Source organism: Artibeus jamaicensis, unplaced genomic scaffold (assembly GCF_021234435.1).
Source record: "Artibeus jamaicensis isolate MK-2021 breed Jamaican fruit bat unplaced genomic scaffold, CSHL_Jam_final scaffold_612, whole genome shotgun sequence".
NCBI lineage: Eukaryota > Metazoa > Chordata > Mammalia > Chiroptera > Phyllostomidae > Artibeus > Artibeus jamaicensis.
The window spans coordinates 471,479-482,616 of NW_026522049.1; the positions used below are offsets into that span (position 1 = coordinate 471,479).

The 11,138-nt window shown below is 47.6% G+C and overlaps 1 protein-coding gene across 1 annotated transcript; it reads left to right on the forward strand.

Moving 5' to 3' along the window:
- Nucleotides 1-84: 84 nt before the first annotated feature.
- On the forward strand, nucleotides 85-8,207 carry PSMA4 (proteasome 20S subunit alpha 4). The gene is made up of 9 exons (XM_037155947.2): nucleotides 85-195; nucleotides 1,333-1,356; nucleotides 1,565-1,607; nucleotides 1,869-2,031; nucleotides 5,014-5,091; nucleotides 5,400-5,488; nucleotides 5,958-6,088; nucleotides 6,557-6,680; nucleotides 7,824-8,207. Exons 2-9 carry the CDS (start codon nucleotides 1,354-1,356, stop codon nucleotides 7,976-7,978), a joined length of 786 nt encoding a protein of 261 aa, XP_037011842.1. The 5' UTR covers nucleotides 85-195; nucleotides 1,333-1,353; the 3' UTR covers nucleotides 7,979-8,207.
- Nucleotides 8,208-11,138: the final 2,931 nt, after the last annotated feature.

The window sequence follows — 11,138 nt, forward strand, 5'->3', positions numbered from 1 at the left end:
GGGTCCTTGGCTCCGCCCCCAAGGATTTCCGCGTCCTCAGCTCCTCCCCGGGGGTGGGGGGGGGGGAAGGACACTCGGTAGTTCTGCGCACGCGTAGTGGCCATATTGGCGGTAGACGCTCGTGTACTGGTGTTAGGTTTCCTTGTGTGGTGCGAAACCCTTCGTGTAGACCCTAATTACAGTGTCTCTTCTCCGGTGAGTCCATATTTCTGGTCATCACGGAACTCTGGCCGCCGTCCCCGCGGGCGGGCAAGCGAGGGTCGTAGGCGCCGCGGCGGAGCGCTTCCGGCCTGGAGCCGCGGTGCGATGACTGTGCTTCTGGGAACGGACTGGCCCCTGCCGGGAGCGGTAGGCCCCGCGCGGAGCCGGCGCCCGGGAGTGGACCGGGGGTCGCCGGCGGCCTTGAGCAAATCTTCAGTCTGAGCGGGACCGGCACAGGAAAGTGAGCGCTGTTGGGGTGTTGGCTTCCCCAGAGTGGGCCTCGTCGCGAGTCACGGCCTCCGTCAGTGCCTGCTGGAGTGGGCGTCCCAAAGTGGAGGTCTTGACCCTCTATCTCCTGGCGTAGCCCCCTTCCCTAAGGGAGGAAACTCAGGTTTCTCCTGTGAGTGCGCGAGTCCTGCAGACTTAGTCCCTGGTGACCTGGCACTTGTGAAATGGGCTCTGGAGGCCGAGCCCCAGGTGTCTTCGGCGGGGATAGTGATGATGCTGCGGAGGTTGCCGCCCCATCCCTTCCTTAGCCCAGGACACCAGCACTCTGGTAGAAAGCCTGACTTACGTGCCTTTCTCGGCTCTCCGTGGTCGGAATACTCAGTTTTGTAGTTTCTTCATATTTTCTTAGCTTCAGCAAGTTGCCTCTGGCCCACGAGCTGTCCTGTCTGTTTTTAGCTCAAGCTTTCTCCTCTGTCCGGAGTCCCCCTCCCTTTCCTGTCCCCAGTTCTTCCTTTTGGACCTGAAGGGTCTCATATCTCTTTCTGCCGTGTCTAATTTGGGCTCATTTTCTGGTTTTTTTTTTGTTTTTGTTTTTCAAAACACTTTAAAAATTTTTCCCCATCGCTCATTCCACTCCACCCTAAGTGGCTTAGTTTTCCCATGGCTTTGTGAGCATCTGCTTGTGTTCCTCGCGCGAACACCAGAAAGTAAGCTCCTCAGCACAGGGATGGTCTTACCCATCCTGGTATTCCCACGTCCAGCATGGTGCCTGCTGCACTCAGTAGCTGCACCATTAACTTAGCTGAATGAAGGGAGTGAATGAGACAGATTCTTTTAAAGCCATGGAAGTGCTTTTTAAATTGTAAGTTTCATTTTAACAAGGGTCCTATTTTCTTTTCACAGGAGCCGTAAAGTCCAGGAAACATGGTGAGTTATACACATGTCTGGAAGCTGTTGCCCGAGCCCTGCCTGAGAAAGTCGGAGTGGTGGGAACGGGTGGCATGGTGTCTCCGCCTTCCCCACTCCCTCTTGCACACGCGGCTTTGGGTGCTGGGGTGTGTTTTCTGAGGTGATCTGGGGCCTTGCAGGGGCTGCTTTCAGTGGATGGGAATCACCAGTATGTTTTCCATTGCAGTCTCGAAGATATGACTCCAGGACCACTATATTTTCTCCAGAAGGTAAAAAGAAATTGTATAATCTACCTCAGAATTTTTTTAATGTTTTTGACTTCAGGGGGAAAATATCACGACACTTGTTTTAACAGTAGTTCATGCTCTCTGTGCTTTGACATATGACAGTGACCAGGTTAATCACATGCAGCATGGGAGAATGACAGTGGGACTTGAGCGTGTGGCGTGTGAGTGTCCCTGCGCAAGTTCCTGGCCTAGGCGCAAATAGCCTGGGGTGAGCCTTGCTTTCTCACTGCTTGTGTTTTGCAGGGCGCTTGTACCAAGTGGAGTATGCCATGGAGGCGATCGGACACGCAGGCACCTGTTTAGGAATCTTAGCAAACGACGGTGTTTTGCTTGCAGCAGAGCGACGCAACATACACAAGCTTCTTGATGAAGTCTTTTTTTCTGAAAAAATTTATAAACTCAATGAGTAAGTAAGCTTTGGGGGAAGAGAGTTTAAATGTCTCATATGCTCACATACATAGGATCTCACATATTTTGGGAGGGTGATTCTGTGTGACATTGTACAGTTGAAGTGAACACTTTATTGTGCTTTTACTGGTGGAAGTTTTTTATTTTTATTTGAAATCTTGAGGCTTAGGACTACATGTTACTCTTTTGAAGTGTGGGGCCAGGCCCTTAGTGGAGAAATGGTATTTTGTGTTGGTGAGATTAGAGGTATTGTCGTTGCACAGACCCCGGTTCAGTCTGTGTGACCTCACACCTGTTGTTTCACTGCTCTGGGCCTCGGTGCCTCCTTGAGTGGTTGTAGCAGTGAAAGGAAATAGAATAAAATGAGTGAGAACAAGTAGCACCATGTCTGACACATAGCGGGTCCTCAAAATTGTCCAGAGTGGCTACTCAGGAGTTGTGTTGATGATACTGAATCTTACCCCTGGAGATCTGGGGACAGCTTAGACGAGCTATGTTCGTTTGGGATGGTTGGGTGTGTAGGACTTGATAGCAAGCACAGAGCCGGATTTGCCCACTAGAGACTGCCCCTTGAGTGGTGGGCCAGCTGGATGCTGGTTGTAGGGCCTTTTGATGCACTCATCCAAGGATATGTCACGCCTCCAGAGTCACTGCTGGGCTCACTCGGCCTCTCGCGGGTTTGCCATAGTGTAGTGGCAGGTGGTGGCGGCTGGAGGGGAGCCAGGGCAGCCCTTGGAACGGGAGCAGAGAAAGGAACTGCACCCTTCGTCTGAGCCCAGCTCTGAGCTCCTCACCCTGCCCGTTGAGCCAGGCCTTAGGAGGTGAGTTCACTGACTACCCAGGAGCATGGGGTAGTTTTTCTTCCTGTCTGGCAAAGCATTTTCTTTGTTCCTGAATCTTTTCGGGACTTGCTTTATCTTCCTAGTGTTCATTCTCGCCCTGTCTGGCGCAGTGGTGCCAAATCCACCTGTCGAAGACTGAAGGAGCACTGTTCATCTCTCATGTGAGATGATATCAGGTTTCTCCCACAAAGATAAAACTTCTGTAGACAGCAACTGCAGGTTTGAGGCAAGCACATAAACTTCTTTTTATATATATATTTTATTGATTATGCCATTACAGTTCTATTTCCCCCTTCATTCCCCTCCATCCTGTGCACCCCCTCCTTCGCCATTCCCCCCCTTTCGTTTATGTCCATGTGTCTCAGGTTCTTTAGATTCTATATTTCCCCTATTATTCTTGCCCTCCCTCCTATCTATTTTCTGCTTAGCATCTGTGCTACTTATTTTCTGTACCTTCTCCCTCTTTCTCCTCCTCTCACTCCCCTGTTGCTAACTCTCCATGTGATCTTCATGTCTATGGTTCCGCTCCTGATCTAGCTGTCCTCTTAGTTTGCTTTTGTTTTAGGTGTGGTTGTTAATAACTGTGAATTTGCTGTCCTTTCACTGTTCATCTTTTTTATCTTTTTCTTAGATAAGTCCCTTTAACATTTCATATAATAAGGGCTTGGTGATGATGAACTCCTTGAATCTGATCTTATGTGAGAAGCACTTTATCTGTCCTTCCATTCTAAATGACAGCTTTGCTGGATAGAGCAATGTTGGATGTAGCTCTTTGGATTTTATGACTTGGAATATCTCTTTCCAGCCCCTTCTTGCCTGTAAGGTCTCTTTTGAGAAATCTGCTGACAGTTTGATGGGAACTCCTTTGTAGGTGACTGTCCTCTTATCTCTTGCTGCTTCTAGGATTCTCTCCTTCATTTTAATCTTGGCTAATATAATTATGGTGTGCCTTCGTGTGTTCCTTTTTGGGTCTATCTTCTTTGAGACTCTCTGAGCTTCCTGGATTTTCTGGAAGTTTATTTCCTTTGCCAGATTGGGGAAGTTCTCCCCCAATCTGTTCAAGTTTATTATTTGTTCAAGTAAGATTTCCACTTGCTCTTTCTCTACCCCTTCTGGTACCCCTATAATTTGGATGTTGGAGTATTTAAAGATGTCCTGGAGGTTCCTTAGCCTCTCCTCATTTTTTTGAATTCTTGTTTCTTCATTTTTTTCTGTTTGGTCATTTTTTTCTTCCTCCTGGTCCACTCCCTTGATTTGAGTCCCAGTTTCCTTTTCATCACTATTGGTTTCCTGTGCATTTCCCTTCATTTCAATTAGTTTAGCCTTCATATGTTCCTCTAATTTGTGACTAAAATCAGCCAGTTCTGTGAGCATCCTGATCACCAGTGTTTTGAACTGTGCCTCATATAGGCTGGCAATTTCTTGTTCGCTTAGATTTATCGGCTCTGGGGATCTGGGTTCTTCTCGAACCATGTTTTGATCTATTCTCGCCTTTAACGTATGAGGAGAGTAGCCTTAGGTGTTCATCAGGGCGGGGCCACCCAGGTCGCTGGGTTGTGACACTGTATGTGGGGGCGGGGTCAGAGAGGGGCGATGGCGGTCCCCTCTGCTGCTTCCCGCAAGCTGCTGGGGCCTGCGCGATCTGTCTCACCTCACCGCTAGCTCCTTTGCCTGGTTTATCTGCACGCGAATGTGCGACTGAGAGCAGCCTGCCACCCTGCGCCCTCAGTGGGTCCATCCATTGCTACTCCACACCTGGGATTAGTCCTCGGCTGCCTGCACCCCTGAGTTGGGAGCCTGGGTCCAGAGCCCGGGTCTTGAGCCTGGGTCGGTCCGGTGGATCTTTCCTGCCTGACCCCTGCTCCACTGCTGGCTCTGCCCCCCTTACCGGTCTGGCTGAGTGGTTCGTTGTTGTCAGACTTCAGTATAGTTCAATTTTCTGTGGTTTGGCTGAGTTTTTGTTGCTAAAACTTTGTTGTTTTTAAACTTGGTTTTGCGAGAGGGCACAGTGTTTCCACCTATGCCTCCATCTTGGCGGAAGTCCTCGCAAGCACATAAACTTCTAAGGGAACTTGGCACTCTGCAGTGCTTGTGCAGGACCCTCCCAGATGCACATTGGTACATTTCTCTTCCTCCAGGGACATGGCTTGCAGCGTGGCTGGCATAACTTCTGATGCTAACGTTCTCACTAACGAGCTGAGGCTCATCGCCCAAAGGTACAGTCAGAAGGAGCAGAACTGAGGGTGCACATCATTTTGATATTTCTAAGAAGTCGTTTTTGCAAAGATTGAAGTCATTTAAAATCTATTAATTTAAAATTATTATTACTTTTTAATCCAAACTTGTAAACTGTTATCTGTAAGTCTGTTAGGATGCTGACATCCCCCCGCCCCAACTCCCCTTTCAGATCACAGGTGACTGTTACGCTGTCCTTGTGGTGCTGATTTATGTTTAGAGGGCAGTTTGCTCAGAATACATACGTATTTTACAAAAAAACCTTGCTGTGCCGATTTCTCCATCCTAGGTACTTACTGCAGTATCAGGAACCAATTCCTTGTGAGCAGCTGGTCACAGCACTGTGTGACATCAAGCAGGCTTACACACAGTTCGGAGGTATGATGTTTGGGACAAATTTTATCCTAGAAAGGGAAAACATTTTCTAAGTAATATGATATTTTTCAGATGGTAAAAAGAAATTGAAAATTAAGCAAGTACTGTTGACATATTTTTGCTTCATGAAATAACTGGTTTCCATAATGTAGGTTATCATATGTTTCATTAATAGACTATCGAGAGGCCAAACGAACATTTTCAAATCTGGGAACACGTTGCTTTCTGCATAGTAATTAAACTTAGCACTAAGCGCAGGTCCCCTGCATCTGCATTTGTCTCTTGGCTGTGTCCGTGTCCTAGAAACCACAGCAGGCATTTGGACGGGCCTTATCTCTGGTGGCCAGAGCAAAGCAGTTCATGAATTTGTGGCTTCACAGAAAGGGATTTCAGCTACCTTCAGGGAGCTCAAGTAACTGTAGCAAGAGTAAATTTAGACTGTTGATGTGTTTGTTCTCTTTCTTGGCTAAAGGGAAACGTCCCTTTGGTGTCTCGCTGCTGTACATTGGCTGGGATAAGCATTACGGCTTTCAGCTCTATCAGAGCGACCCTAGCGGAAATTATGGGGGATGGAAAGCCACGTGCATTGGAAATAACAGTGCTGTGAGTATTCTTGTGTTGCTATGAAATCTAGCAAAAGGTGTAATAATCACTGTAATTTTGAAATCGTGATGAACGTAAACAGGATTTTCAGATAGCTTCAGCAACTTTCGTGTCTGTGATTGCTGTTGGTAATGATGTCGCAGGTTCTGCTAATACTCCTGGGGTTTATTGGCTGGATTTGTAACTAAAGGAGATGCTAATTTTCAGTGAAAAATTGTGAAAATTTTTTTCACATCCTAGTTCATAACTCCCTCCCCTGAATTCTGTCAGGAGTCCTTGGAGGTTGGAGGCCCCAGTTAGAGACCCCATTCACAGAACGTCCACACCCTGCTCCGACCCCTCCCATGGAAGTCGTTAATGTGATTATATGCCAATAACCGTTCAGGCATCAGTCTCCTGCCCAGTCCGTGTTCCTGAAAATGCAGACATTTAAAGGACATCCCTCTGTTGCTTCTTCCTGTTTTGTAGGCAGCTGTGTCAATGCTGAAACAAGACTATAAAGAGGGGGAAATGACCCTGAAGTCAGCACTTGCGTTAGCTGTCAAAGTCCTCAATAAGACCATGGACGTGAGCAAACTCTCTGCTGAAAAAGGTAATTTACGTCCCATCCTCTAATTGGTCACTTTTGTGACCCGGGTTAGGCCTTCAGCGTGTTACCGTACGTCACTGCACCTGCAGCCTTCTGAGTGAGGCGGCCTTACACCTGCCTCCTCCATGAGGACACTGGGGCTTGGAGAGGGTAAGTGACCTGACCAAGGTCCTAGGGGTAGGTCGTGGAGCCCCAAGCCCATTCGCCATTCCAAGCTGAAGTACTAGAGCCCAGATGTCCTCACTGGTCACTGTCGGAGGTGTGAGCGGTGCTGCTTTCAGTTAATAATCATCTCACCGACCTTTGGGTGGTGATGTTGGTGCCATGTGTACATGGGTGAGCATGTGTGTACTTACATTTGTGTTCGTGTATGCTTTACCAGAGGAGTGACGTGGGTGTGTGTTGTGGTATCTGTTCTCGTGAGTCCACTGATCTCATATATTAAGCCCTCATTTGCAATTTTAAGTGCTTTATTTAGCTTAAGTTATGTAACCATATAAAACGGTACTTCTAAATAATGTTTTCCAGAAATTGTAAACGAGCACATTGAGGTAGCTTAGGTGACTTCACCCCAGTTACCCTGAGAACACAGCCACCACCTGCAGATTGCCCCTGTAGTGTGCTCCCGCCCGTGTTCAACCCGTGCTCCACCCACCCTGCTCAGAAAAGCCCTTTCACTTTCCATTCAGTACGTTTTTCTTGTCCATAGTCATGGAAGCTTCTGCTCATGCCTTTGTTTTGAAAGAGATTTAACTAGTGCATGAGAAATGAGCATAATGACTGATCTGAGATTCTGGCCGAGCCTGGAGATCTTCCTGCAGGGAAGTTGTGTGTCCTTCTGTTCAGTACAGCTTACAGCAGGTCGGCTCAAGCAGTTGGCTGGTTTTACTCTTTCCAAGAAAGTGACAAAACAGCAGCTCAGGAGGTGGGAATGGGTGAGGAGAAGGAAAGTAATTTAAGTATGAATGTTAATAATAAAAGTGTCTGTGAATCATATTGAGCATAAGACATGGAGGAGTGGTGAGTACGGGTGGAAATGATGAGGGGGTTAGACTGACCGCCTGCTGGTCTGTGGGCTGAGTCCTGCCTGTGACACAGACGTGTGTGTGTGTGTGTGTGTGTGTGTGTGTGTGTGTTTGCTCCTAGTGGAAATTGCCACGCTGACCAGAGAGAATGGAAAGACGATCATCAGAGTCCTCAAACAGAAGGAAGTGGAACAGCTGATCAAAAAACATGAGGAAGAAGAAGCTAAGGCTGAGCGTGAGAAGAAAGAAAAAGAACAAAAAGAAAAGGACAAATAGAGGACAAAATCGGGGATTTTATAGCTCATTTGGGTCCATTTCAGCATGGAGTGGAAGCTGCCCCTCTGAGCCTGGAGAGTGTTGGCTTTTTACCTGGATGGTGGGAAGTGGGCGGAGCGTCTGACTGGGCCCTCCCTCTCTGTCCAGTTGGATGGTGATTGCTCTTGGACCTTTTAATACCCCTCCCCCTTTTTTGGGAATAAAACTTGGAAAAAATGGAAATGGTGAAGGGAATTTGTCTGTAGCACTAATTGCTGTATAACAGGGTTAAGGGTCTGATCTTCCCTGTGGTACTCGCTGTGGCAGCTCTGTAGGTAGTCACGTAAAGTGCTGACACTGATGGAGATGGGAGCATCACAGGCAGGGGAAGATGGGAATCATGCCCTGAAGGGTTCCTTTGCTGTGTCCCCACCTCTCGGTGAACCTGTGGCCCTAGGCCTCTGAAGCAGGGACCACACTTGCAGGTGCTGCCTGCCTTTGGTGTCAGTGGGTAGTCCTGCTGGATCTCAGGTTTGTATCTGCACACACATGTACACCCATGGTCATGCAAACCACTGCAGTGCCCGCTGTGCCCTCAGGGATGGGGTAGTCAGTACTTTTGCAGCCCCGTGTGTCCTCCAGATCTGTTGTCTCCCTCCCCCTCCATGCCCAAGAGAGAACTCCAGTTCTATGGTTCTTTCGTATGGTTCTCACAGTCTGGTGTTCTGTCCCTCTTCTCTGGTGGGCACATCGCTCAGGCGGGCCAGATGACCTGTGTCTCCCCATGGATGGGTTTGAGAGTGAGCTTGTGGACTGAGCCACGCTGGACCACATGGGTGTGGGGAACACTGCTGAGGAGCCTGTAGCCGGCTCATGGGCGGGGATATGCAGGAAAGAGATGAAGGCCACAGAGGAGAGGAGTACAGTCTTGGCCGAAGGGGGCCCCACTTAGTTTACTGTCGCTTCTGCAGAGTCCTCGATTGTAGTGCTGTGGGGTGGTGCACCCACCTACAGCATCACCCAGAATTCACTGGCTGTGCAAATCCCAACATCCCATCCCAGACCCATGGAAGATGGAGATCCTGGAGTAGAGAGCCCAGCCATCTGATGAGCTCTGCACGAACATTTGAGACACTATTTGCTGCATGTTAGAATCACCTTGAGTGCTTTTAAGTCTGTGCACAGACTGTGCTTCCTGCTGATGAAGTCAGCCTCGGGTGGGGCCCTGGCCTCAGTATTCCTTCAAATCTCCACAGGTAGCTGACAGAAAGGCTGGGATGGGACCCAGTGCCCTGAGGCACAGCAGGCCCCTCCCACTCAAGGGCACGAAGGAGCGTAGTAGGTTCCTTGTAGTTTTCTGTGGTGTTCAGGCCAAGGTGTTTCCAAGTCCCTTTGACACAGTGCTTTTTGAATCAGCTTTTCTTTGCACAGTTAACTCTTGTTATTCATGGTTGCTGTGAGGTCACTGTGAGCACACTTAGCAGGTGCTGGCTGCTGTCCCCACAGGGAACACTGCATTAGGTTCAGTTGGTCCTCTGGTCATGGCACTTTCATCACCTGATTGATACATAACCTTGTTTTGTGTGTGTTTCTATTTTAAAACATTTAATATACTTTGGTAATTCATTCATATCAAACTCTTGGCCAAGAGTACTCTGTGTGCCTAAATTAAACTCTAACAAGTATTTTCTCTGTCTTACAGCTTACAATTAGTCACGTACATTTTATTTCATTGTTCAGACTAAAAATTGTCCATTCTTGAATGAATTCAGAATTACATGAAATAGAATAGTTACCTTTCTTGGTTTATTTATTTATTTGTTTGTTTATGTGGTAACAGCTGTATTGAGATGTAATTCACATACCATATAATGTACCCATTTCAATTCTGCACCCATCATCACATTCAATTCTGGAGCATTTTCATTGCCCGAAGAAGAAGCCCTGCCACACTGTGCCATCCCCCAGAAGGTGTCCTCCAGCCCGAGGACACCGCTGATCAACCTACTTCCTGTCCCTACAAACTTGCCTGCACTGGACATTTTACGTAAGTGGGGTCGCACAGCTGTGGTCCTCTGCAGCCGGCGTCTCTCCCTCAGGGAGTGTTGTGTTGTCGAGGCTCGTCCATGGTGCGGCAAGGTCAGTAATTTGTGTCTCTGTTTACTAGACACGGAAAATGACGGCACGATTGCATTTCCTTCTATTACTGAATAATGCTCCTTGCTCATTATGTTTGTTTACTCGTCAGCTGATGAACATTAGGGGCGTTTTCATTCCTCTGAGCTATATACACTGAGAATAGAATTGCTTGGTCATACCTTGCTTCATTTTTACCTATCTTTACTACCCTACATTCATATTACTGATACAGATTTTTAAAAGGAGTCGCCTTTCCCCCATTATCTCCTACGACACCCCATAAAAAAGGGAACCAGATTTACTATTTGAGTAAATGTATATGAGTTCGTTAGTGGTCCCTGAGTAGATCTTACAGTTGGAGAGGGTTTTCACTTCTTTCTTTTTGGCAGGAAGAACCTACTCTCTACGTGCTTGACACCCAGCATCAGTGCAGGCCCAGAGTTCGATTCCGTACCCAACAGCTTTATATAATAATATTCTCTGAGAAATCCTGTTTACAGAGCTCTTCCCTACCAGCAATGGGAGATCTCGTCCAGGAACAGTTATCTTCTGAGTCCTGAACAATCTAATACATTTTTCCGGTCACAAAAGCGGTACAAACTCTCATTGGAAAATACACAATGAACTACATAAAAAGCGACTCCTCTCTGCTGCCTGGAGTCAGCACTGTTGCCTCCCTGGCCCACTTCCGATGCTGAAGCAGCCTGCCGGTGGACTTGGGCAAATTACAGACAAGCTACTTAAAATAGTCTTAAAGGAGTATTTAAAATGTTTTTTCCTTCTCTTTGCTAAAGTGGTTTGCGACCTTAGAAAACCCTGTTTCTCTATACAACAGAGCAGAAGCCATCATTCGGCAATAGTAGTATCAGCTGCTTTCCATTTGTTAATGCTAATTCTCACGATAACCTTGTGGAATATTTATTATAATCACAGCACTCAGTTATTGAGGGCCCACTGCGTGCTGGGTGACACAGGCAACTTCCTCTGATGCAGTTTTCAGAAGATCAAGGCTCATGAAGGCTCCAGGGCTGCCGTCCAGTGT

Bases quoted from the DNA above. Each gene is read 5' to 3' on its own strand.
- PSMA4 (XM_037155947.2), top strand. The intron at 2,032-5,013 runs GTAAGTAAGCTT...CTCTTCCTCCAG, and splicing joins AAAATTTATAAACTCAATGA to GGACATGGCTTGCAGCGTGG. The intron at 6,089-6,556 runs GTGAGTATTCTT...CCTGTTTTGTAG, and splicing joins GCATTGGAAATAACAGTGCT to GCAGCTGTGTCAATGCTGAA.